Genomic DNA, 26411 nt, shown 5'->3' with positions numbered 1-26411 from the left:
TCTTCCCTTCTGCATCGGCTTCCTGCCTCCTTCCCAGCTAAACCCCGACCTTAAACCTGCAGCTCCAATGCAAACCTTGGGGGGGGAGGGGCGTTTGCTTTGCCTCCTCCGCTGTTTCTCTAATCTGTTCCTCCACGTAGTTCTTGCCACAAAGTGGAAAGAGGAAGCGGTTCTTTCTTTCGCTGAAGCTTTGCAATAAAGTGAGAAATACTTCAAAAGGGGAGACAGTCTAGAAGAGGCGTGGCAGTTGGGGTTAGGGCAGGGCGAAAGGGGTTCACAGACACACGCACACAAAACAGCACTCCCAGGGTCACCTGGTGGCGTGTTCTATTTGTGTTCTAACTAACCATGCCATAATACTTCTGCACACAGCACAGTGTTCATTGCTACTAGGTGACACCAGGTGAGAAGAGGCTCTGGGGTCCGTGTCGAAGAGCCACAAGGCATCACCCTGCCCCCCCCTTCAGAGCAGGCAGCCTCTCCTTCCTCCCACTACAAAGCACCACTCCCCCAGCCACGCCCCTCCCCTGCCCTCCCCACGGAAGGCGCTTGTGAGCCCCCCACGGTGGCCGCCCTGAAGGGACCCTCATTTTCTCACTAAGCAGAATCGATTCCAGGATGGTACAGAGACCCCGAGGCGAACGAGAGTCGCCCATCTTGCTAGAAAGGAGGCATTCAAAGGACTGAAACCGAGGCAGCCGTTCTCAGAAAGCCTTTATGCGGGTCTGCGCCCGAGAGCTGGCGTTTGCACTCCAAGGGGGAGGCCAGGGGGGTCTTCCAGGTGCGCAGACCGGAGGAGCAGCTGCTGCAGAGCCTCCTTGCCAGAGACAGTCCACAGGTGCCGCTAGACCGGCCCAACGCCAACGGCTTCTGGGCAGCTGTGGCCAGCGGGCTCTTCCCCTCCACTTCGGGCAGGCCGTGCCAGCCGCTCCCTCCGTCCTCCGCCCGGCCTCCTCAGCGGCTCCTCCACCAAGCAAGCAGAGGGCGCCTGGCACCTGCTGAGTCACACCGAGCCACAAACCCCGTGCGCTTGCTCGGCCAGATTGCCTGGCGGCTCCCTCCCCCCTCTCGCCTCTGCTCCATCTGGACGATGAGGACCACGTTCCCTGCGACACCCAGGCCAGAAGCTCCTGGCCAGTCTCCCGTCTCTGCTGGCTGGGCCTGGGACAAAGAGAAGCTCCCGGAGGGAGACGAGGCTTCTCGGGGCGGGGGAGAGCCTGGGCAATAGGGCTCACCGTTGGGTGGCTCTCCGATCTGCTGTAATGGGCCAAGGGAGGAACACTGGGTCCCCTGGGAGCACCTGGCGGGGTGCCAGGGACAGCCCCTCCCTCTGCTGCACCCCCGGAGCCAGGAGAACCCCTGCCCGGCCTCAAGGCACCGGGTGCTTCCAGCGGGGCATGGAAAAGAAGAGCAGGTGCTGAAGGGCCCTCTCCAATTCAGCTGCACCCCCTGCAAACGCCCCGGTCCTCTGCTTTCCAAAGCTGCCTTTCCCAAGAAGTGGCCGCTTGTTTGGTCAAGGGAGTGAGCAGCGTGCCACGGCACGCTCAGTTCCCAGGGAGGCCATGCAGAGACCAGCACGGGGCTCGGGCCCCTCCTCGCTCGCAGGCAGTGCTGGAGGTCCCCACCCTCGCTCGCAGCCCCCGGAAGCCGGGTCAGGCCAGCAGGAGCCCTACTTGTCCAGGATGAGGAAGAGCAGCAGCAGCAAAAGGATGGGCAGGAAGACCAGCAAGAGGCTCAGCATCTCCGCTGCGGCCAGAGCCAAGAGAGCCGTCCGGTAGCACCAGGGGCAGCGGCGCTCCAGCTCTGCCAGGCCGCCGACCAGGCAGGCTGGGTAGCGGAGGCAGGGGAAGAAGCCCATCACGCGGCTGGTGTGGAAGCGGACGCGGAAGTGGTGCTCCAGGCCCCCCCAGAACCCCGGCTGCCGGGGCGGCAGCGGACTGAAGGCCGGAGGCGCAGAGGCCGGGACCTGGGCAGCACTCAGCAGGAGCAGCTCCTCTTGCAGCCTGCAGATCTCCCACTCCATCATGGGCGTCTTCTGGCGGCAGATGGGGCATCGCACGCGGCCAATGTCAGCCGCACTGCCCGCCTGCAGGATGGCCTGCAGGCACTGGCCACAGAGCACGTGGCTGCAGTTGAGCAAGGCCGGCTTGCGGTGATCTTGATCATAAAGCTCCGTGCAGATGGGGCACTCCGGCTCGTCCCCCACAGGGTCCTCGGCATGGATGCAGCAGGACTGTGCCAGGCCCCCCTGGGCACTCCTGCCTGGGCCCAGAGCTTTGCTCCCCAGCAGGCAAACCCCTTCCATGTCCTCCGCCTCTTCCCCCAAAGGTAGCCGGGGCGCATTTCCCGATGGGCATCTCTTCTCCTCCTCCTCCTCCTCCTCCTCTGGCCCAAGTGCTGCAAGCCCAGCTGTGCCACAGGCCTCTTCGGTCACAGGAGACCCTCCAGAATCCACTCCCAGCTCACCCAGACCTTCTTTTGGGTGCCAAACGAGGGAAGCGATGCTTGCCTCCTCCGCCTCCTCCTCCTCCTCCTCCCTGGATCCAGAGGTGTCTTTTGCAGCTAGCCCACTCCTGGGCCCTTTGCCCTCACTGCCATCCGCCTCCTCTATCAGCTCTTCCTCCAGCAAGCCTTGCCGAAAGTTGCCCAAGGAAGGTGCAGCCCTGAACTCAGACACCTCCTTCTCAGGGTGAACCACAACGATCGGCTCTGTCCCAAGGGCCGACTCCGAGGGGACTGTCCCCATCCCTGTCTTGCTCCCAGCTTCAAGGTAAGGCAGTCCGGAGGGGGATCCGCACCTGCTGTCCTCTGCTTCTTGGGGCCAAAGCTGCCCGTGGGACATGGCACGCTTCCATCTCGCCTAGCTTGAAACTCCTGCCCAGGAAGAGCTGCTGCCTGGCGCGCCTCCAGAGGACGGGCTCCACAGCCCTCTGCTTTCCAGCTGAGCAGCCCGACCCAAATGGTTGCCAACAGGAAGGCTGGCGACAGCTGGGATCCTCTCTCAACTTGCGACAACCGAGACTCTGAATCGAGGGCGGAGCAGCTTCCCTTCGGCTGCAGGCCAGGGGGCGGGGCTGGGGCCGGCTGAGCAGGTAGGACCATCCAGGTGGCTCCACAGGCAGCGTTGCTGGCAGGCGCGGCTTCTGTTCCTGCGTGCTGATATGACGCCACAGCACAAGGCTGCTGCGTTTCTGTCGGCTGCTCCCCTTCTTCGGGCTGGGCCATCTTTTCCTGGAGGCGGCGGGGCGTTGCTCTGAGCAGCAGCCATCCTAAGCGTTGCCTGTCTGAAGCGAGGGGGCTTCTCCACTGCCCACAGGGACCACTGCCGGGGGTATAATTAAGGCAGAAAGGCTGAGTCTGCCTTCCCACTGGCCTCGCTTCCTGTCCCCTCTTCTGCTGGGACGCATGGACGCTCCTGCACAGCGTTTCCATGAATGCCAGATCCGACCCACAGACCGGGAGGTTGGTGCTTCTGGAGACAAACTCTAGCCTTCTTTTTTTAACAGTCCATGTTCCCCAAGTCCAAACCACACTGACAACCATGTGCCACTTCCAGGCAGGAAGGAGCAAAGTCACGAGCTTGACTCGGCAGTGGGGCCCGGCCTCTGCTTCTTTGCTCCTCTGTGGGACAGCAGCAGCAGAGCTGGGAGCAAGGCTGGGCCCCTGCAGAAGCCGAGGCTGGGCTAGTCAGGCCTAGAGGCCCGGCTCCTGGGCTAAACAGCCTGGCCCGTCTGGCTTTGACCTTCACGGCCACCCTGCCCTCCACCCGTCTGTGCTGCTCTGCCAACACCTCCGTACTTGGGGGTGTGCCTCTGGCTTTGGGTGCCCGTGAAGCCAGTTGTTTCATGCTGCAGGAGCAGAAGACCCTGTGATTTGCTCTGGGGGACCCCACCTGTTCCTTCAAGGAAGGATGAGAGAAACACAAGAAATCCCCTGCAAGTAACAAGGGAACGAAGGTAAGTCTGGCACAAGAAGGCTGCTCTGGTCAGAAGGCAGAGCCAGCCTGGCTGGGAAGGCTCCAGCCTGACCACCTCTCCTCTTCCTCCTGGGCTGTTTGGGGCACCTACTCAGGTCAAAGGACATAGCTTTCCACCACCTTTCCCTTGATCTCTTGACCCCCTTTGCACACCGTGAAAAAGTTCTGCTTCTTACTGTGAGAAAAAGAACAATTTTCTGTCCAGCAAACGTTTTTGCATACTCCGTAGGGGCAAAGGTGATTGGATGAGGAAAGATTCTTGCAAGCCATGAAAGGGGAATTCTGATATAATTTAGGCAGGTTTGGTGGGGCTCGTCTCGTGTTTTCTCACGCAAGGTTGAAACCACCGTCCTCTGGTCACTGCCAGGCGCGCCCGGATGCATGCAGAGCGAGGAGGGCTTTGCTCAACCTGGGTCCCAACTACGGCTGGGGATCTTGCTACGGGGCCCAACCCACGGCAAGTCTCAACCGCCATCCCGTTTTGGAGCAAGAAGGCAAAAGGAATTTGGAGCACTTCCACCAACCCTCCTCACAGTCGAAGGCAGGAGCCGAGCCGTGGGATAGGCTCAGATGGCCTGGCTTGATTTATTGGTTCAGAATCACCACCCTGGCTGCAGCTATTCAGTGTTTGGTGAGGAGCTTCCCCTTCCATCCCATATTCCAGGGCAGCTCAAGACCAGGTCTCGGCTTGGAAGCGGTGCGTTTGTGCCAAGAGGGTAAGATACTCCTCCGCTTCTGGAGCAGAGAGGCCTCCTTCCGACTGGAAAACAAACTTCAGGGCTTCTGCCACTGCCTCTGGCATCTGCTTGGCATTTCTGGAAGAGAGGGGTTGCCATAACAGGAGGAGAAAGCAGTGACAGCAAAGCAATTGCCAACAATCAGGGCCTGGTGGGCACGCAGGAGCTCCCGAAGGGCGGCAGCCATGTGCAGAGAGGTCCAGGCCTGCCTGGCCCCAGTGCAGCCCAGGTGGCTGACTCAGCTGAAACCAGAGAAGACCCAACTGTGACCCAGGGCGGGTCAGACGCCAATGGCCCTCCAGCCATAGTTCAGCTGCTTGGTCAAGGCAGAGCCAGACCTTCCTGCCAGGACCAAATCTGCGTACATCGATACCCACATGTGGTTTCCACATCAATATTACATAGCCAAGAAATTATATAAAAATGTAATGCAAATTCTGTATAAAATAATATTAAGTATCAAATGTTGGAACAGCAGCCGTTACTTTTTTCAGTTGTAAAAAAAACACGTAGAAACATATTTAAACGGGGGGGGGGGTTTAAAGAGAAGTTGACAATTCAGGAAAATGTTCTGGAAAATCCTGGCAAAGATTTTCTTTCCCCATAGGTTTTTTTTTTGGGGGGGGGTTGTTTTTTTTTTTTGCATGAGTGAAGTTACTTTGAGTGTTTGAAAGTTATTACTTTTAAACTTCAGACAACTTTGAGGAAACGGCTCTAGAAGTGCAACAAGCATCTGGGCTCATCATGCAACACCCAGTTCATCCTCAAGGCTGGCCTGTGTCTCCAGAAATGTGAAAAAACTCGTTTTACCCCAAGAACTGGCTCGACATGGCCTCCACCTTGGCCTGGGCAGGAAGATGAATCAAGTACTTCCGCCCAGGATTCCCCAGGATACACACAAAGATACACCCTCCGCATGCAAACAGGCTACACGCTGGAAGAAGCCCAGGCTTGAAAACTCGGGAAGCGCCACCACGCTGGAGTCAGTGCAGACACAGGACCGAGGATCCAAGAAGGCTGGAGCCCCACGTGGGAGAGAGGACAGAGTGTTAGGACCGGTTCAGAGACCGACTCTCTGTCCAGAATCCGTGGCCACTGATTCAGCACTGCTGCCTGACCCTCTCAGACCTTCTGCTCCAGGAAACTGCCCATACAAGCCCTTGCCTCCGACGCCAAGGCTCCCTCAAGACTTATTTCCAGAGGGTGTGATGGATTAGGCTGCAATTCCAAAAGACGGATTGGCAGTAAATCCAGCTTGAGCTTTATGTGTGGGTTAAAAGAAGGAATATACTACAGGACTGGGTAAACGAAAACAGCTTTTAGCTGTGCCTCAAAGCCAACCATTTTGCTATGGGAGGTTCCCACAATGTGCGTTTGCTCTAAAATCTAGCATCACTCAATGCTACGAACTGGCTCCGTCCTTGGCCAGAATCCTTTGCTTAGACTCCGCCCGTCAGTACTGGCCAAGAGGAATGGGGGAAAGTGCAGAGTGCAGAGCACCAGGCCTATCCTTGGTAGCCCTTTGCAGCAGCGACCACAGACTCCACCCACGGTGGGATTTCTTCCACGCCCTGCCCGTGAAGGGGCTGGATACGCTAAACGGGAGCCAGAGTTTGCTCAGTGCTGAAAATGGCTGGACAACGGCTTAACTCTTTAGGCCGCTTCCTGGCACTCACCCGGATAAGTAGATGTGGGCCTCCTTGTGCTTCACCAGTTCCCACAGGAGCTCCTTGTTCTCTCTGATACGGTGCTGGACATAAACCTTCTCTTCCTGCGGGGAGAAGCCCTGAGAGGTCAGGGAACCCCAGGCCACCCAGGCTCCGATAAGATGCACAGAGAGCAAGGGGAAAGCAGGGGATGCTTGTAATAGTCCCCTTCGGAAGCCCTCGAACCTGGCAGGCTCAGAATTGGGTTCAGGGTGCAACCGCACAGGAGCACAAACGGTCCCATCTGGAACAGTGGGAAGCTGTTCAATAATGACTATTCCACAAAGGCACACGCTGGTGCCACGGATATTGCTACGGAGGTTGCACAATAAAAAGATACAATACAAAGCAGGGAAAAAACAGTTCTCCCCCCCCCCACACCTTTTTTTTCTAACGCAATCACAGGAGTCTGGCTTTCCTCATACTGTAACCTGGCATGAGCAAAATGGACAGGCTGCTAAGGAGCCTCGACAACACGGGAAACCAAATCCAACAACCGAAACGCCCCAGACACCGTGCCTACGCAGAGACTCCGCAGGCCTCCAGCCTCAGCACCAGAGCTCCTGGGAAGGTGGCAACGAAGGGAAGTATTTCAAACATGTGGAGTCACAAGGCCTGTTCGGACTATTTCAGAAAAAGGTCACACCAACTGTGTGTTCTCAAGCCGCCACCGCAGGAAGCTGGGTGTGGACACAGGGCTGCTCCTGCAATTGTTCTCTTACCGGTCTTCTTCCGAAGGCATCTTTCTGACTGTGCGGCCACAGCCAAGCTGCACGTTCAGCAGCAGACACGCCCTGTGCCACCCTTTCCTGGGCGTGAGCCACACGTCAAAATGCCAGTCCTGGGAGACCACAGGTTTGGCCAGCCCTCTGGGCTTTAAAAGCAGGCGTCAAGGGGATGGAGATGGCCGGGAGTCTCTTCTGCAGGCTGAGAATTCATAAGAGGGAAGGAACCTTTCCCACCATGGGGTTCTCCCACCTGCTTGCAGAAGTGGGATAGAGGGGGAGCCAGAGGCAAGGGCTGAAGCTGGACTATTACACACCCGGCCCAAAGCTATTTCCTTTCCTGAGCAGTAACGCTTCCTGGAGCCTTGAGAAGGACTCTTGCCGTAATGTGGATTTTTTTTCCCTAATCTAATACCGTCCGTAGAGACCTTTTGCCCACAAAGACAGATGCTTCATCAGTTAATGCAGGAGAAAGCCAGACCTGCCTGACACTGGAAACAGGCAGTCCTCTTGGCACAGTGAGCTCTGTATTTATTCAGTCTCAGAATAACAAGGAATCAAACGTCAGGCTAAGCGGTGAGGCGCCTTCTGCTTCAGAGAAACAGAGCAAGAGGCAAGAGGACACTTGGATCTTGTCACCCAAAGGACCACGCTCTGTATTTTTCTGCCCCTGGAGGTCACCAGCCAAAGGCCAGGCAGAGGTGGAGCCTGTCCACCTCCAGCAATAACCTGCCACCGGTCAGGCCACACAAGCCGCCTTCTGCAAAGTGCGTCAACAGGAGCAGCCGAGCTGACCAAGCCACGGGAGCAGGTGGGGCAGAGGAAAAGCAGCTCCTCCCTCCTCCCAGGGCAAACAGGGCTCCTGCTTTCAGGCTTCTGAAGGGCGGTTCCAGAGCCCTCCGTGAGCCGGAGCAGATCAAGTTCATGGAAGGTAAACCCAGTTTCCGGATGGCACGCAGAACTATTCATTTTGCCCACTCTCCCTCTCTTTCTGACTCCTAAATGCCCACTTCAGCCATCCTGGCTGAGAAACACCCGCTTGCACCCTGGGTTTGGTGGTGTATGCGAGCACCTGCACAAAGCTGCGCATGCGAGATTTACCTGATCCCGGGAAAAGGCCACAAAGAGCGTCAGGAGCCCTCTCTTCACCAGTTCTTCCCATTCTGCCTGGCAATAAAAATCCTTGGCTCTGTTTCGGCAACCGAAGAACAGATAGTTCTTTCCTGAGGCAAGACAAATGGGGACAACATCAGGAAGTGGCAAACTGAGCAGGAGGTAGGGCCAGGAGCAACCTGGCTTCTTCGATAAAAGCTATTTTAATCCCAAGATCCTCCTGGGCAGAGCCATCGTCCACATCACCATCTAAGGGAGACTGACTGAGCATTGCAATCCATGTTACACTGAGGACAGGGAACCGCAGCTGATCCCAGTTCCTGCCTGATCAAAGTGTGGACTGAATCTTTTGAGGGCATGTTGTGCAGTTAATGGCTGAAGCTGGAATAAAAGCAGCCATTCGTGAGAGGCCTCTGACTCGGCACACAAGCAGAGACAGAAACATCACTGAGTCCTTCCACACGCCACCCCCTTTCAAAAGAGCATTTCAGAAAGTCCACAGCCACCCCCAGTGCCAGCTACTGAAAATTACAGGTGAGATCACACAATACACTTCACTGCTGTTCAAGTTATTCTTGCGGGCTGATTTAAAGATCAACCGGCCAGACTTTTAGAAGTTTGCCTTGCCCAACACAGCGACTTCACCTGTTTTGCCCTGGGCTACTCGCTCCTGTATTGCTGCTCTGAAAACCGCCACGCCAGTGCCAGGCCCAATCATGACCATCGGAGCGCCTGGCTCCACCGGGAATTTCAGGGTTCCTTTCTTCACCCACAGAGGAACTCGCACCACCTCTGAAAAAGGAGAGAGTAGCCCACGTGAAGGGAAACGAAACACAGGACTGAGGGGTGCACAGCGCCTTACTGAGCATCAGTTTGGGATCTTCGAAGAGACAGGGCAGAAAACTTTCTTTTTTTAAATGTTTTTTTTACAATTTCCTTGTTTTGATAGTTGTGAGTCACCCAGAGTTGCTAGGAGTTGGGCAGCACACAAATGCTTGACAGGTGAAGAGTCCCCACCCCATTCTGCAAAGCAAGGGACCCTTCTTTCCGCAGGGGCTTTGAGGACATGGAAGCGGGGTAGCTTACCACTCTGTGGATTGAGAGAGGCCAGCCACGTGGAGCACAGGCCCCGCCGAGCTTTACTGAGACAGGTCTTGTAATGCACCACAGCCAGGAGGATCTGAATCCGGTTGGGATGAGTCTGGGGGTGGGAGCGGGGCAGAGAGAGAATAAGCACCGGATCCCGGATGGAGGCACCTGGCGGAACTGAACTCGGGCAGGGATCCTGGGGGAGAAAGCACCTGCTACCTGAACAGCAGAAAAAGAACAGCATCCTTTCTCAAAAACAGCCCGTGAGCAATGAACAGTTTGGGGAACTAGCCAGACACAGGCAGAAAAACTCTCTCCGCATCAGAGTTTGGGTTTTTTTGGTTCTGCAGGAGAAGTGAGGGGACCAGGGTGGCCCTTTATACTTTTCAGCCCCGTGGATTCAAGGGGCTCGTTCAGGAGGGAGTTCGTTGCACTCAACTTGCGCCACTTTCAGGAAGCAGGCAGGAGCAAAGGGGACTGTCCTCTCTCCTGGACTCAAAGGACCTAGGAAAGCTCAGTATTTCAGTCCCCTCTATCCAAGAATCAATATCAGCTTTGCTCAATTCTTTGTGAGTTGCACAATGACAATAAAGATATTCTATTCTAATTCCAGACCTAAATTCCTTGCAAAGCTTTATCTTCTCATTCAGGAAAGGACACACTGACTTGTTTGTATTCTTTCTATGATTTAGGTACACTACAAGAATCCCTTATAAGTGAAGACAAGACTAAGAGGCAGCCTGGAATTATCTCAGGACAAAGCTCAGACCAGCGCAGATCTAGTAGGGCAAAAGAAGAATCAGGGACAGGATGGGGGGAAACATCAATTTATTCCAAATCCATCTGGCATCAGTTCAAAGCGCCCAGCAAACAATGCCCCCCCTGCCCCTCCAGCACCTGCGCTCTCTTACCAGCATTGAGGAAGCAATCGAAAAGGCCCGGGGCCTGACCTGTGGAACGAGGTCTAGCAGGTAATTCCGTGGAATGGCACAAGTTGTGTGAGGGAAGTCACAGAGGACCTTGGGGAAGAAGGACAGGAATGGACGTGACTCGGCAGAAAAGGAAGCAGCAATGTTTCCACTGCCGGAAAGGACTTTTCTGAAACAGCTAATCCTGGGAGCGAGCCTGCTGCAGAGGACTGGGAGGGGTTTTTAATGGAACGAGCTCAGCTGGGGCAGAAAGTACGTGCAGAGGTCTGATGGTAAATGGTTCTGAGATCTCAAAAGGCAGGATTGACTGGACTTCTCTCAACCCAGAGTTAACGGAGAAATTTTTTTTATAGCCATGTAATCAAAAGGCGCAAAGCTATTTGAAGGGGAGTGACTCCTGGGAGGTCTGAACTTTAAGGTGATTTTTGATTAATCGGGAAACACGGTTGTGTCTGTTGACAGGGGACCAAGACAAACTGACCCCACAAAGTCTTCCGACCAGCAATCAGCAGCTCTTCCCAATATGCCTGGCTGCAGATCGGGAAAGGAAGCTGGCTTCGCCTACCTCCAGTACGGTCCTGCGGGGCCGGTTGCAGTAAGCGTGAAGCTCCTCCTGGCCTTGGGCCGAGCTGAATTCCTGCAGCTTGCTTCGCTCTAGCTCATTGGGAGAGAAGTGGCAAAGAAACTCGAAGAAGGAGCGACGAGGGACACACGTTATGTCAAGGCAGTGGGTCACCAGGTAACGGAGAGTGGATGGCTGGGGCAGATGAGCAGGGAGAGAAGTGCCTGGAAGGCAGGAGTCCAAGAAAAGCTACTGGATTAAAGCTCCTTGTAAAAAATGGGGCTAATCTCGCTCGTTTAAACACCACAGCTTCACAGAAACTACTAATGGCAACTGGACTTTATCACTTCCCCACCCTTTATAGAACCACCACCTTGAAATCAGATGACAGCATTTTATCCCGTTCAAAATGTCTGCTATAGAGCTACGTTCATTTCTGCAAATCCTATCAATTAATTAATTAATCTCCTAAGATTTCTCTAACCAGACCCTGTCCAGAGAATTGCAAGATGACCAAGGTGACAGGATTCAGATGGGATCGCTCAGAACAAGAACGGGTCTGGCATTTGGAGACACTAAAATTCTTTAGAGGCACCCAGAACACTTGAGACCCCTGGCCAGTCCTTAAATGTCAGCAGTTCTGGTGCTCTTGGCCCGCAAGGAAGCCAGTTAGCTCTGTTCATCCTGGTTGAGGTGGGCAGCCGGAGGGATTTTCCAGGCTCGCTCAGCTGCGGCAGGGAAAGGAACCTCTGCCAACCAGGAGGAAGGGAGATGCTCCCATCTGCCTTGTGCCTGGATTGAAGAGACTGCAGAGGGAAACCCTTTATACCTGCCTCTGTTGGCCTCAACGTGAAGCAGGCATCTGGGTCCAGCCGCAGGAGATCACAGAAAAGGCGCACTTCCTCAGGACTATTGTGTGGCTGGATCATCACAACATCACCTGCAGCGTATCTGCCAGGAAGAGGCAAGGCCTGAGATCTGGGGTCCTCACTGGGGATCAGTTTCGAACACTCTCAGACTTTCTACTTTCTTTTAAGCCAAGCTGCCTTGGAAAGCTTGTTAGGGACTCAGGAAGCTGCCTTTCACCTGCTCAGTCACAGCAACTCTAAAAAGACCGGGCTGAGAGGTGGGGGTGTTCCCTTGCCTGTCACTTGCCCTCTTTTGTCAGACAATGCTACCGGGGATTAACCTGGGAATTGAGTAATGGACTCTCTCTTCTCCATCTAATAACAATAGATCCTCTTCTAACCCTTTCTCAGTGTGCTCCATTTGAAGACAGCAGCAAAATGAATCAAGGAAACTCACTCGATTCCAGAGCCAGTGATATCAAATTCAATAAGACGGACATCTTGGAAATGGGATTCTGATGTCACCCTCCGATTGGAAACCATCTGGGCACCGAAAGGATTCCTGTCCGATGGAACATCGCTAAATGCATCCTCTGGTTGCAAAGTTGCCCTGCGGAGGTCACCAGAGGCCTCGTCCAGGAATTGAAAGGTGTACTTGGGTGGTAATCTGCAGAAGTCAGAGTTGGGATGATAAGTTCTCTTTCCTCAGCGTGTGGGGAAGGCAGGAAGATTGCCCATCCCTTTTCTCCCTTTGCCTTGCACAGGCAACCCAGTTCTATTTTATTTTAATTAATAGGTGCACAAAGGCTAACTCACATTCTGTATCAACCTTCCTTGTTGTTGTACTTACAGGACATCAGGGCTCATCACATGGAGGCCAGGAGGAAGAGGATACAGGGCTAAGATCTTTTCCCACAGACTCAAAAGCCAGGGGTCAGTGACCGCATCTGGTCTACAAAGAAATGACTGAGTTTCAGAGCAGAACGTTTTTTTGTGTTCAGTTATTGGGGTTCAATATGGCAGAGTGGCCACATTCTCTCATGGGCTTCTCCAGTTAGGGTGGGGAAAGACGCCCTGCGGACTCCCTGATGGTCACCACACTCTGGGCAGGAGGCAGCTTCTGGGCAGGAGGCAGCTTCTAACACCTCCATGAAATTGGCAGTGGGATTTTGACCAGGACCAGAAGAACGACCAAGAAGGTGAAGGGTAAAAGATCCCCTGTGGTTTTTCAGAGCTCTCTAACAAGGAAAAGCCACCATATTCATCTCTTACCCCAAGTCATGCTGGTCATCTCCCAGGGCCACTGGTGCAAGGGGGCTGCCCCCAAGCTGAAGAAGCCGCCTGTGCAGTTTTTTGGCAATGAAATTGAACCTGGACCAGGAAACACAACAACACACTGACGGACAGACTTCCAAAACCTCCATTCTCACAGAAGCAGAAATGAGTTGCACAGCAGGAAGGGTTTTTTGGATCAAGGTAATGTAGGAAACCTCTTGTTTGACAGAACACCTCACTGTGGACAATAACCTCGTTTAAAGCCTTTGGCCTGATAAACGATTTAATCTTACGATTTAATCTTACAGGAAAAAGCAGGATGCCATAATGGGCAGGGTGGTGAAATGGCAATGTGTATAGATGTGCGTATGTGTGTGCGAGAGAGCGGGGAGGAATCTGTTCACAAACAACTTATTGGCACAGTTGGACAAGGCCCCCAAACAGCGAACACAGTTTGTAGTGGGGAGAAAAAGCTGCAGAAGAAAAAGTGGTCTGCAAATCTTATTCAGAATATAGTGAACGCTTTTATTCAAAGACAATCAAAAAAGGAAAATGTCCCACTCATGTAGCATTTCAGTTACCTGTTTTTGTGCAACTCTACAGCCACATATAGCTAGCAAAATTTAGATCAGCCCTTTAGCTGATTCTGCCTATTTCCTTGGACAAAGCTCTAGAGCCCCAAAGCCTAGGCAGCAGCTCTGAGTGCTGAAACTTCAGCGTGACAAAGAACTCCGACTGACGTACTCAGCCTGTTAACTTCCCCAAGAGAGAAGCAGCACTTACTTGGGATATGAGGAATCCCCAAGCCCCAGAACAGCATAGTCCATCTGGCACAGGGAAGTGGGAGGTAAGTTCTTCCGGAACAGAAACTTCCAGAAATTCTGGGAAATTAAAGGAGCGCCCAAGGAAGACATTATATGGAAGCTTTTCCCCATAGGAACCTTACCCTGCTTGCCACAGGGAATTTGGCTGCAGCCACGCTAGAGGGGAAACGAAAGCTGAACGGCGGCATCACCCCTGCTGACCGGCCAGGCAAGGAAGAAAGAGGCCGGTGTTCCCAGGCTGCAGCCAGCCGCATTGAGCCACCCGTGCAAAAGGGCTCCGGCTCAGGGTGAAGACGTTTCCTAGGTCCAAATCAGAGGCGGGAGGCTCTGCTGCCAAACATTTTGAGCCCAATCAAATTGAGCATAATCAAGGATGGAAGGGACCGAGCTTCGTTCGTGGCTGTCTGGTCACCCTGCACCCTCCACCTCCCCAGGGACAAGGGGAGGGTTTCTGAACTGACCTTCATATTATCCGGAGGGTCGCCTTGTCCTGTGGTTGCACAAACAAATACCACCAGTGGCTCATGAATCAGGTTTGCCTTCCAAGAAGCCATGGAACACAGAGAGGGTCACAATTAGTTCCCACCAAAGGCCACCAAAGGCCACCCTTCAGGAGAATCCATTTCATTGATGACCCATCTTTCCACCAACAAATTATATTGGGGCAGCTAAAATGGCAAAAGCACCACTTGTCGAGATGGGCAGCTATTTAAATTAATTAAATCAATAAAAGTGAAACAAAAAGGCTAAAATGTAATTTAAAAATTAATAAATAAGAAAAGCAGCTCCCGCCCAATTCAGGAAAACCCATGACCTCCTCTGGCTGGAAGCTCTCCGTTCTAAGGGTGCATGGGTATGGGGCTGAGGGAGGGACCTCTTCCACAGATCTGACAGCTGAGTCTAAGCCACTTCCTAAGCTCAGGGAGGGTGATTTTTTTTTTTTAATTCCATTTATATCCCGCCCTTCTCCGAAGACTCAGGGCGGCTTACAAGCTTAGCAGTAGCCTTCATTCTATGTATATGCCTGCTTATTAGGGCTTTCACACACACCCCAAGCGGCATTATTACAAAGTCAGCTTAATTGCCCCCAACAATCTGGGTCCTCATTTTACCTACCTCGGAAGGATGGAAGGCTGAGTCAACCTTGAGCCTGGTGGGATGCGAACCTGCACTGATTGCAGGCAGCTGGTGTTACTTAAGGAGGCATTAGCCCACTGCTCCACCAAGGCTCTATTTTCTATAGATACGTAGACTGAAATCCCTGTTAAGACCCTGAGCTGCTACTCACCACCTGGTAGTCATCTAGGGCCTCAACCTTACAGTGGAAATGGCGTCGCTTGCCTTCTCGACCAACCCTCTCAGCAGCATCCTGGGCAGTTCCCGTCTGGCTGCCGTAAAGCACAAGCATCTTCCGTTCTGCCATCTGAAGGGGAGCAGGATGAAGACATCCAGTCATTAGGACGGAAGCACAACTTTCCCAATTTAAGAATACCACAATGGAATAAACAAGGCGCAGTTGACAGTGGAAACAGGGGAAAGATAAAGCTGACTTTTCTCTCGACTTCAGCCCACCTATTTGCAGCAAGGCTTTCAGTTTTTGCATCCTGAACTTGGTGGAAACACTAGGCAAAACAACCACTGAGAATCTAGGCTTACCTGTCTCGATTAAAAAGGACCAACAAGTGAGGCCCCAAGGCTAAACGTGGCCTGTTCTAGATTAAAGATTTGTCCTGCCAAACTACCGACGTATAAAATGTATTTACTCTAACGTATGACGTACACGTTATGCTATAAACCAGTCAGTCATATAACTGACACGGCATAGAAGTATTTGTAAACTAAAATGAGAGCTGTGTCCCTTATATGTCATGTTAATAGAAGCTGGTCTTACATCTAGCAATTCCACACTAGACCTTGAAGGTTTTATGAAAACTGCCCTCCAGATTCATGATATCCGAACTAAAGCTCAGTCTTGTGTTTACGTTCACATTTCCACACAACATTTTAAGCCCCGTGCAAAGTTACAGGTGCATTCGCATACACAGCCACTTCTACACCCCCTGAGGAGCTCTCAACTCTTCTCCTACGACCCTCTGGGCCCAAGGGGGGAGGGGGAGCAAACGGAGCGGTCTGTTAATGAATGAACGAACCTTTATTGTCAAAGTACAACCATGTATACGTTGAGATTGGCTGAGCCTCCCTTCGTGCCCCCACCCCCCCAGCTTACAGTGACACAAACCCTCCATCTTATTACACCCTGTGAGCTAATTGCACAACGCACCGGCCTCGCAAGTCAATTATGCATAAAGTTTATAAAAATTATTTCCCGTTCAAAAGCCTAACAGCTGTTCTTCCGCCTGTTGGTGCGGCTGGCTACACTCCTGTGTCTCCTACTCGATGGCAGGCGAGTCAAGAGGCACCCTCCGGGGTGCGAGTCGTCCCTGAGGATTTTCCTCACTCTTCCGAGGCAGCGAGCCCACGGGGCGCGGGGACGGCTGCCTGGCCTTCCTCCTGACCTTTCAGGCCTGCGAACTCTCCTCTCCGGTTGCGCCGAGGCAGGAGACCGAGGGGGGGGGCTGGAGTAGAAGCGGGGCCCCTCCCGGCTCAGAGGGTCCCCACCAGGGTCCTCCTGACGCGCGGGGCGCCGCTCCCTCCAGCGGGGCCGAACGCAGCTGCCCATTGGCCGGGTGACCGCGCCCTCGCGCCTTCGTCATCAGAGCGCGCCGGAAGCGCCCCGGCCGGCCCGCGGAGCGCGGGGGCCTCCGGCGGCGGCGATGCTGTTCTCGCTGCGGGAGCTGGTGCAGTGGCTGGGCTTCGCGCCGTTCGAGCTGCTCCTGCAGGCGGCGGCGCTGCTGGCGACCTCGGGGCTGCTGGCACTGAAGGCGGACGGCGCGGCGGCCGGGCTGAGCTGGTGGAGCGTCTTCGCGCCGCTCTTCGCCGCCGACGGGCTGAGCACCTACTTCACGGCCATCGTCTCGGTGCGCCTCTTCCAGGACGGCGAGAAGCGCCTGGCCGTGCTGCGCCTCTTCTGGATCCTGACGCTCCTCAGCCTCAAGTTCGTCTTCGAGATGCTACTGTGCCAGAAGCTGGGCGAGCAGAGCCACGAGCCGCTCTGGTACGGGCTGATCATGTCGCCCGTCTTCATCCTGCTTCAGCTGCTCATGATCCGCGCCTGCCGAGTCAATTAGCAGGAGGAGGAGAAGGCGCTTGCCCTGCACGGCCTCAGCCGGCAGCCTTGGCAGGAATGACCGTTCCCCTCTGGACGGCAGCAGGCTGACCGGGACTGTGCTGGAAGCCTCTCTCGACAGGCTCTCTCCCTGCCCTCAAGGGTAACCCTTCCTGTGCTCCTCATCCCGTTCTGCCATTGGACTCTGATTTCTGAGGGCCAGAAGATCTGGGCAAGCTCCGATTAAAAACAAAAATAAAAAATGTAGAGCCAGTATTTAAGCCTCTTGGTTTTCTTTCCTAACACCGAGATTTGGTTTTTAAATGTTGAAAGGAAAGCTGAAGTGATTTTGAAAAGTAGCTGACAGCAATGTTTGAAAAATGGCAGGCAGTTTTATACATGATTCCTTCTGCAAGGGTATACTTACAAGTTAATTGCTAACTGCACACATTCAAAGTGAGCAGGGTTTCTTGTGCTGCTTCCTCTGGAAGAAAGAGGGCAAATGCCATTGAAACTGATGGCAGTAAAAGTACAAGTGTGCAGCTGAAAATGAAGTGCTTGTCAGGTGCATTGCTGGGTCATAGTCCGGCAATGTGGATTGAAAGCTTTTTGCCTCAGCTACCATTCTAAAGTTGCACATTGTCAGGTGCTTGAACCAACTAATTTCAAGATTAAGGATTTTGATTTGGCTCATGTGGGCTGCATGGAGAGATTTAGCTAATAAATGCCATGATCTGGATTGCTGAAGAATGCCAGTAGAAAAATATGAATAAAATATATGAGCATGTATCGCAGCCTTAAATATAGATACGTAACATTGGATAGTTTGCTTCTGTGTGTAATTTCTTGGGTTAGGGCAATATGCTGACCCACGGTCCACTGGAACATAATACATTAAACCAATTGCCTGGACTCTCCACCACACTGACCCTAAAAGCAAACTAACCATATTTTAATTTGGCCAGACTAGTCTTGCAGGCAAACCTAGTGCAGTCTTATACTCACATGGGAGCTTTGGATGCGCTGTGTTCTCAGCTTCTCACCCAGGAATCAAGACCGATGCTGTAGGAAAGAAGTAACGAAATATTAAATCCGTGCTATATGGTTAGAGCTCACACATGTGCAAGATTGGGCCATGTTTTGCTTAATATAAATCTCCCTGACTTCCAAGAGGAGTTCACACCAAGCAGAGAACCACAGACTGGCTGGGCACGTCGGGCCAGTCTGGTCTTATGATTTAGAATCCTTGGCAAACGTGTGGATTGAATTATAAGGAATATAAAAGTTGTGTGGCCAGTGAATGAGGTCACAGCTGTGCCCATGGGGGCCAATCTGGGCTCTGAGGGAAATAAGTGAAAAGTCCTCCTGCCCCATGGCAGACCCCGCATAGGAGGATGAAGGAGGGTGCCTCCCTTCCCAGGTGGGCTTTCCTTCTGCCGGGAGGGGGATGCTTCTCCTCTGGGCTCCTGGACGGGCAGGAACAGGGAAGGGGCCCCAGCACCTGAGAGATGGCCAGACACGGCCCAGTGACGGCTGGGATAAAACGCAGGAATGGTGTTGTGTTGGTTCCAGAATCAGAGGCGACACAGGTTCAGGAGCTAAGTTGTTTTATTGAGGAACATGGCCCAACTGGGGAACAAAGGATTTGAGCCCTCACTTATACCTGGTCAGGTAACTGCCTGGCCAATGGGTTAAATCCAAGCGTCCTGCTGGCTTGTCAGCCAATCCCTTTAAATCCTGCTCTCCCGCTGAACGCTGTCCCCTTGTTCTGGCTTCCCGCCGAACACTGTTCCTGCTCGGAGCTGTCCAGCTCCCCACCTCCTTAATTCACTGACCCTCACGTGTATGCAAAACCTGCATACACTACAAAAGGGGTGGGGCGGGGCAAGCGCCTCAGAGGGGCCCTGCCCCTAAGTCCTCAGGCTGCGAAGCTAAAGTAGCGCTACCATATCTCAGGCACGTTTTGCCCACGGAAGAGACGCAGCTGAGGCAGGAAAAGGCTACAAAGCCGCTCCCCGGTGGCCCGCTCTGGCCTGACTCCAATTCCCAGAATCCCCAGCTAGGCTCCCGACCAATGGTTGGCGACGTTCTCCAAAAGACGCGACTCTTGCCCAATAGACCTCGTTGCGCGTAGAGGGCGGGGCTTCTTGCGCAGGAGCAGAGTGGGAAGGGACGCGTGGACCATTCGACGTGCTTCTACGTTGCCCTTAGGCCCGGGCGAGGCTTCCCGCTCAGCGCTGTGCCGCGCCCGAAACTCCTTCCGCCCAAAGAGCGGCATTCCGTTCCACAACCTCAGCGGCGAGCGCTCCGCTTACCTAGCGGAAAGGCCAATGGGAGCCCGCGATCGGCTGGGCGGGGCCGTCCCGCCTCCCGTCCAATGGAGGGCGGTACCGACTGAGACGGCCGCGGCTACCACGCTGAAATTCAGCAACGCCCCGGGAGGTCACGATAGGCTAATCGAGACCGTCTTTCGTGCGCCGAGGCGGGACTAAGCCGCGAGAGCCAATCGGCGAGGCCGTTCCGCCAGGGCGTCTCCTCCGCGGCCGGTGGGCGGTGCTATCTCCGGCTGGCCCAGGAAGTCGGCGGCGGCGGCGGCGGCGCGGCCGATCGGCCAGGAGGGAAGCGAGGCTGCCGCGCCCGCAGCTGCCGCTCGCCATGAGCAGCCTACGGGAGGGCGCGGCGGCCGAGGCGCCGGCCTGGAAGCTGGCCCTTCTCGAGCGCAAGCGGGCCAAGCTGGCGGCCGGCACGGGTCTGGAGCACAGCCGGGGCCCGGCTCCGCGGCCCTGCCAGGACCCCGACAGGCGCGAGGCGGGGACGGTGGTGGCCGAGAGTCTGGGCCCGCTGCGGGAGAACCCCTTCATGCGCCTGGAGAGCGAGCGGCGGCGGCGGCGGCGGCGGGCCGCCTGCGAGCTCCCGGGGACGGCCGCCGCCCCCTCGCCAGCCGCCGAGTCCCCGGCCCTGGCGCAGTTGCTCCAGCTCTACGGTGCCGTGCCCGGCATCCGCACCATCCGCGCCGACAACATCCTCATCATCGAGTCGAGCGACCCGGCGGATCCCGCGCAAGGCGGCGGGGGAGCGGGAGACGTCCCCGGCCGTCGTAGCCCCCTGCGGGACCTGCTCGCCCGCGGCGGCCCTCCCGTCACCGAGATCCGCGCCGCCCAAGTCGTCGTCTACGAGCCCGAAGCGCCGCCAATCGCCGCCGGCTCCGATTCCGGTCTGGTCAGCCGGCTGCTGCAAAAGTTCGACCGCGCGGCGAAAGGGAAAAGGCGAGGGAGCGAGGAGCCCGCCCTGCCAGTGCCTCCGCCGCCCGGACCCCCCGCCGCCCGCCCGGACCCCCCGCCCGGCGCTCAGGGCGGCGGCGGCGGCGGCATTTTCTTGCAGAAGATCGGCTCCAACTCCTTCGTGGTGAATCCGCGGGGACACCGCCCCGGCCTCGCAACCGCTTCTGCACCCGGTAGCGGGCGCGCGAGGGTGGAGGAGGACGCTTCCCCTCCGCCTTCCCCCAGCGGTCCCGATCAGCGCGGGGCGGCTGTCGTCTCCAAAGCCGTGCCATCCTCCCAGAGCCCCGCGGCTTCGTTCCCGCTGGAAGCTGAGACGGGGAAGCCAAACCCCGAGGCTGCCGCCGCCCTTGAGGCCTCGCCACAGCCGCCGCCGCCTAGTGCCACTCCGGACAGCTGGGCCTCAGCCTGTCCGCCCCGGCCCAGCCCGCTCTTCAGCTCCAGCTGCTCCTTTGAGATCCGCCCCGCCCCAAAGCCCGACCTCGCCGCCATCCCTGCTCACGATCTGCAGGCGCGCGCCTTGGCCAGCTTGCGGCTCGGCTCTCGCAACTCCTTCCTCTTTGTGCCCCATCGGAAAGCGGAGCCCCCTGGTCCTCCGAAGCCCCGGGCAGCCCCTTCCTCTTGGCCCGGAGAGGCCCTCCCGTCTGAGCCTCTGGTGCCTGTGACTGATATAGATGAAGACTTGGTGGCAGCCCTGCCTCCCTTGAAAGTCTTGAGCCCCAGGCTGGAGGGCTTCCAGGTGCCCCGAGAAGGTGCCCTGACTCAGGAGACGCCGGAGCCTGTCTTGCCCACGTCCCGGCCTTTTTCCACTGGTTATGTCACTCGCAGCAGCACCTTCACCGTAGTGCCCAAAAGGAAGCCCCCCACAGCTGCCCTGGAGCCCTTTGGCGGAGCCTGGCTACTGGGGGAGGAGGAAGAGGACAGAAGCCAAAGGGACGCCCAGATGGGAGCCATCCAGCAGGAAGAATCGGGTCCCATCAAAAAACGCTACCCCACTGTTAATGAGATCGAAGTGGTTGGCGGCTATCTTTCTCTCAATAAGTCCTGCATGCGCAAAACGGGTATTCGGCGCAAAAAGGTAACTAGTTGACACCTGTGTTGACCTATTTCTGTTACACTGGATTTTTGCAGTGTGCAGAGGTGAGCAGGATTTGACCAAAGAATGCTGGGCAACTACTGTAGGGCCTCCTGACCTCTTACCTTCTCTAGAGGGGCTCAAAACCCTTCACGCCAACGGTGGATTAAGCTCCCTGCAAGTGCCCAGGGAACATAATGTGCTACTGTTCCCCTAGTAGCTCATGGTATAAATAGGCCAGACTTTAATACGAGTGCAGAGTTAGCTGTGTGAAATAGCAAACGAAAACTTGGAAAGGTCTCGCTGGGTTGATTCCATCCATCCTTTGTGGAATGTAAGGAAGGGGCTCTCCTTGTCCCTGGGTGCTTCGGTGCTGTGGCATTTTGGCAACTGGTGACTTACTGGTGTTGGATCCTATCCAAACAAGCATTGTTTATGTTTAGAAAGATTTTTTTTAAAAAAATAGTGAACTTGTACAGTTGTGCTTTTATTAGAGGATAAAAGTTTCTCTTGGAGAAAGGAGGATGGGGAGCGTCATTCAAGGCTCAAGATGAAACACTTATAAAGAGGCCCGGCAGAGGCCTGAGGTGGCTTCCCACCTTTTCACAGTCGTCTGTTCTGCAAGATTACACCTGCTTGGAAACGGATGGGAGAGGCAGGTCAATTGTTTTAGGACTCTTAATCAGCAACCTTGGGCAGTGCTAGGCTGGGGTCACTTTTCAACCCCCCCAACCAAGCAGATTCCTCTAACGGTGTGGCAGATGCAGGGTGGAAAAGTGAGGTCAAGCGATCAAATTATTATGCAATATCAAGAGTCAGGCTGGAGGAGAAGAGATGGTAATTATTTATGTGTATATTTCCGTGTAGTTCTGGTTTCCTTTGAGACATTGCTGCGCTATTTCCTAGCTATCAAAATCTTTTTTTTCTTTTCTTTTTTTTATGCTGAGGCTTCTTTTCCTAGTGCCATCTTTTTGAGGACTAGTGGGAATTTTTCTTGGCCCTTCAGTGGGTTGCCTGTTGAGCTCCCCCTCCCTTTCCAGCTGTTGAAGGGCTTTCCCCCCCCCTCCTGGCTGAGGTGGTCTTTTATATTTCAAAGTCCTTGGAAGGAAACCGGCCCCCGAGGAGCCCTGGTGCTGCTTTTGTCCAGCTCCTGCAAGGCTCTCGTCACTTACTGGCTCTTGGCCTGGGAGCTCCGGTTGCTGTCAACAAAGGAAATAGAGGGGCATTGATAGGAAGGTGCTGCGGGAAGAAGAGCTGCTAAACATGGCCTGATGGTGTTCCTGTCAGAATAAAACTTTCCTGGAAATTAATTTATGTCCACAGGTTACCTGTTGACCAGGAAATGGCTCGCCAACTTCAAAGAGGACTACTTTCAAAGAACTGCAGTTATTTCGTGGTGATTAAGATTGCCTTTCTGCCTGGAGTTCAAGTTGCCCTTGTAGTTCATCATAGCAGCTCTGTAAACCAGGGAAGGTGGAAGAGAGGGGCCGGGCTGAGGATGCATTTGGACCCAAGACCCCTCACTCCTGGTCAACCATCTTAATCTCCATGCCGCACTGGTGCAAGGCTGTAAAAGTTGGTGGGCTGTGGATGTTGGCCATGCGCTGTTGTTGTTGTTTTTTTTAAAAAACCAAGATTTTCTGACACTTAAAGAAAGCTTGCTTATATATATAAGCAAACTTTCTTGAGGTGTCTGAAACTTGGATCTTAACTGGGGCACCTGATCCTGCTCTGCGTGCAGTATCCTTCAGGTTGTTGATTACAGGCTAAAAGGCAATCACTTTATGGGCCTTCTTTGTTGCACAGGGACATTCTGGCATTTTGGCCCAGTTTCTGTTTGCACTTGAATTGCAAAATGATGATCCCGGAGCTCCTGGAAGTGGTGGTAAGAACCAAGGAAATATTGGCTTCTGCACTGAGGATGAAAAAATAGTTTCCCATTAGATGCTGCAGATGCTACACAAACGGAAAAGCTTGTTGTACCAATCAGTTTCACAGGCTTTAAGCTGAGTGTTTAGAGGGCTTTGCGAAAGTTCTAGTTCTGTCTTGTCAAAACGGGGCTGTAAATGGGACTGCGAGGCTGCCATTTGCAATGTATTTTCCATAGCTTTTTTCTTTTCAATGCTTGAAATTGAAATGGGCCCAAGTGAGCATTGTAGTCTTAGCTTCTCTGTTGATGTTTCTTTTTTTGTTGATTGCTTTTTTTTGGAACATAGTTACTTTATTTTTAAAGTGGCTGTTTTAAAACGAGATTCTTAGTCCTGACTGTGGTGGTGATGAGGTGAGCTTCTAAAATGGAGCAAAAGTTATGCAGTTTGGCCTAGTGGTTAAGGCACCAGGCTAGAAAGCAGGTGATGCTGTTTGAATCCCGCCCTAGGCACGAAAGCCATCTGGATAACGTTTGGCCAGTCCGACCCACCTCACGGGGTTGTAGTGGGGAAAATAGGAGGAAGGTGTGTTGGATATCCTCACTGCCTTGAGTTATTTGTAAAAATAATTAAGGTGAGATATAAATAAATATGGCAAGGTGGCCTATAAATCTGCTTGTATCCTCTTGGGAGACTTCCTGAAGCATTCAAAAGTGCTCCGTCTGTCTGTTGATTCCCACTGAAAGATGAGGCTTCGCTGGACTTTGTCACCTATAGAAATCAAATAAAAATACTGAAGGATTCCAGCTGGAATAAGCTAGAAATTTACCTCACTGAAACCTGAGGTAGAGTTGCAAAACAGCTTCTTACTGTTCTTTCAGATGAAAATATCTTTCAACGAGACCAGCTTGCAAACCACGTTTGAATATCCATCTGAGAGCTCCTTGGTAGTAGAGGAGGAGGAGGAGGAGGAAGAATATGCCACAGAAGTAGAGGAGAAGCCTGCCTTTCTCATTCCTCATCCAACTACGGTCAACTCCAACCCAATCAACTCAGGTAAGCCTCTCATTTTCCACCCTATTTCGAAACCTATGTTGGCTTGAGGCTATGGCAGATCCCCAGTTATGACATCACTTTTGGAACTGGAGTTGGGCGAGGCAGCGACGCTGTTATCCAGCACTTTCCACATTCAGGAGATGTTAAGCACCTGTCATTAAAACAGTAGCATCCCCAGTGAGATAGAAGGAAAAATTTCAGAAAGTTTAAACTTTCATGTCCTCCTTGATGTCCCGTAGAGCTTTATCAGAGGATAATAACTCTTTCCAGCCTTAGAGTGGAATCTCTGCCCATGCCATCCCATATTACTCTTATGCTTCTTCTGACTCCGGGCGCTCATCCTTTTTGATAGGTCTGTCAGGTTACACTCCAAAGCACTCCTTGGGCTTCGACCAGTGGCAGGAGCAACAGCACAAGACAAGCACTGGAGCCCTTCTACAGGACACTGACCAGCCGGCCCAACGGGTCATGGTAAGACTTGGGCAGGCGTGCATTTGCCCTTTTGCCTGCAACCTTGGGGCAGGGAGGTATCGGTGGGTGGCAAACCTGTCTGCAGTGCAACAAAGCAGAGGTAGCAGGCAAGGTTCTGCACCTGCAGCAGCTCAGAAGAAAGCTGGTGCTACAGGCAGGACTCAGCATCAGCCTCATTCCAGTTTTGAATGGCTGCCCTTTTTAGCCAGCGGGGCGCAGCGCTTTGCTTCCTTGCATCTCTCTTCTCTGGAAGAAAAGCAGCATGGCAGCTCTCTTTGTCTCCTCACAGCTCACCCCTGCCGAAAAAAGCCACCTGTCTGACTTCAGTAGCGAACCTGCCCTCTACTTCTGAGTCCTGAGCGCAGGCGGAAGAAAGATGTCCTTGGCATCCTGGCTCCGCCAGCAGAGACAAAGGTGGCACGCAAAGCCAAACTTCTTTTCCCTGGTCAGGTACTGAGATGCCCCGGAGGGCCTCGGCAGCTTGGGGTTTTTACCTGCAGCCTTCCTGTTCTGAGACAAAAACGCCAGAGGTGCCCAGGTGCTGAATGGGCCGCCAAATGCTCAGATTGCTGTTGAACCACTAGCTGCTCCCTCCGGCCAGATACGCGCAAGGTGGCTCAGCGATGAGCTTGGCGCTGAACAAGCAAGCAAGCAAGCTGCAACCTGATGGGAGATATTGTCCGGGAACTCACCTTGGGGAAATCTTGCTCCAAACACTTAGCGGAAGCGGCCACTGAGTTTTTCAGCTGAGCAAATAACGGCAAATACTCTTGCCTTCAACAGACTAACTGTACTAGTGGACTCTGTTACTTTAAAGAAAATTCCAGTTCCCAAAGGGCCAATCTCAAATATGTGCCCTAATCTGATGCTTGCATTTCTGTGACCAAATAGTGCAGAAGCTCAGCTGTGCAGCAGTTTCTTAGATGCATCTTGTGGCAACCGGAATCCTGTAGAAAGCTGGCAATTTGTAATTCTTAGTCTTTTTTTGAGCTGATCCTTGGTGCACATATTTTCCTTGCCAGATCCAAAATTTTGGTAACAGAGGCTTTAAGAGTTACTGTGTCTGAATGAAGCTCTAGGTCAGGTGGCCAATCCTTCACCTGCGGTGCCACTAAGTGCTGCTTCATAGCTGGGGGCTTTTCGCTGCCCAGCTCTTAGAGCCAAGTTTTTCAGCACTCGGACTCCGCTTAAGTCTGAATCCAAGGAGAACGGAGGGAGACTCCTGGCTCTCTGATCCTTCCTCTCCAATGATAACCTTTTGCTATCATATTTTCCAGAAAGCAGCTGGTCTGGTCATCTGGAGGAGGATTATACTGATTAATTGGCTAGCACTACATTCGGGTTGTGATACCAGAGTATAAACACTGTCATTAGCATTTCAGTAGCACTCCAGGCAAGAGCAGAATGTTGTTTATGTACGGGGCTTGGCCGCATGAAGTCTCCTGTGAAAGGACCAAGTCCTGGAGAGTAGGTGTGTTTAGTATCTAAAATCAAAGCAAGCTAATTCACTGTTGTATATTTTGCACTTGTTTATTAATGGAGGAAGCTAGGGCTTTGATCTTACACTCCACTGGATCTAGCTGGAGAAACGAAACTGCTGTATATGTTCCTCTTCTGTCTTTGAATGATGTCACTGGGTTTCCCAGGTTCATTAAACCACATAAGTGATTTCTTCACGACTGTTGTTGGGTGATTTATTTGGCTATTTTACGC

General features: G+C 53.6%; 5 protein-coding genes across 6 annotated transcripts in view; 2 read left to right on the top strand and 3 right to left on the bottom strand.

The window, feature by feature from the left end:
• LOC310647619 (uncharacterized protein) overlaps window positions 1-9387 on the bottom strand; it is a 43428-nt gene extending 34041 nt beyond the window's left edge. For both annotated transcript variants that reach the window (XM_083374974.1, XM_083374975.1), the window contains exons 1-4: window positions 9344-9387; window positions 8903-9049; window positions 8246-8367; window positions 6390-6484 (exon numbers count right to left, since the gene is read on the bottom strand). In XM_083374974.1, coding sequence (XP_083231100.1) covers window positions 6390-6484; window positions 8246-8306 — 156 coding nt within the window. In that variant the 5' untranslated portion in view covers window positions 8307-8367; window positions 8903-9049; window positions 9344-9387. The remainder of the gene's footprint in view (window positions 1-6389; window positions 6485-8245; window positions 8368-8902; window positions 9050-9343) is intronic.
• On the bottom strand, window positions 708-4595 carry LOC310647620 (ring finger protein-like). Its single transcript, XM_083374978.1, has one exon. The coding sequence runs from the start codon at window positions 2840-2842 to the stop codon at window positions 1670-1672; it is 1173 nt and encodes a 390-aa protein (XP_083231104.1). The 5' UTR covers window positions 2843-4595; the 3' UTR covers window positions 708-1669.
• Window positions 9388-11048: 1661 nt separating the features above from the next.
• On the bottom strand, window positions 11049-16471 carry NDOR1 (NADPH dependent diflavin oxidoreductase 1). Its single transcript, XM_083374979.1, has 9 exons — window positions 16243-16471; window positions 15073-15207; window positions 14246-14323; window positions 13744-13841; window positions 12958-13056; window positions 12536-12637; window positions 12143-12352; window positions 11667-11777; window positions 11049-11061 (listed from the first exon to the last, which is right to left on the bottom strand). Exons 1-8 carry the CDS (start codon window positions 16462-16464, stop codon window positions 11774-11776), a joined length of 948 nt encoding a protein of 315 aa, XP_083231105.1. The 5' UTR covers window positions 16465-16471; the 3' UTR covers window positions 11049-11061; window positions 11667-11773.
• A 42-nt stretch (window positions 16472-16513) lies between these two features.
• On the top strand, window positions 16514-17219 carry TMEM203 (transmembrane protein 203). Its single transcript, XM_083374951.1, has one exon. The coding sequence runs from the start codon at window positions 16559-16561 to the stop codon at window positions 16970-16972; it is 414 nt and encodes a 137-aa protein (XP_083231077.1). The 5' UTR covers window positions 16514-16558; the 3' UTR covers window positions 16973-17219.
• A 2290-nt stretch (window positions 17220-19509) lies between these two features.
• Window positions 19510-26368, top strand: TPRN (taperin). The gene is made up of 4 exons (XM_083375306.1): window positions 19510-21306; window positions 24053-24227; window positions 24580-24698; window positions 24988-26368. The coding sequence occupies exons 1-4, from the start codon at window positions 19606-19608 to the stop codon at window positions 25048-25050; spliced, it is 2058 nt and encodes a 685-aa protein (XP_083231432.1). The 5' UTR covers window positions 19510-19605; the 3' UTR covers window positions 25051-26368.
• The last annotated feature ends 43 nt before the right edge of the window (window positions 26369-26411 follow it).

Source organism: Vipera ursinii, assembly GCF_947247035.1.
Source record: "Vipera ursinii genome assembly, chromosome: 16".
NCBI classification, from domain to species: Eukaryota; Metazoa; Chordata; class Lepidosauria; order Squamata; family Viperidae; genus Vipera; species Vipera ursinii.
Note: the sequence above shows the minus strand (reverse complement) of the source record. Positions and strands in the feature narration are given on the sequence as shown.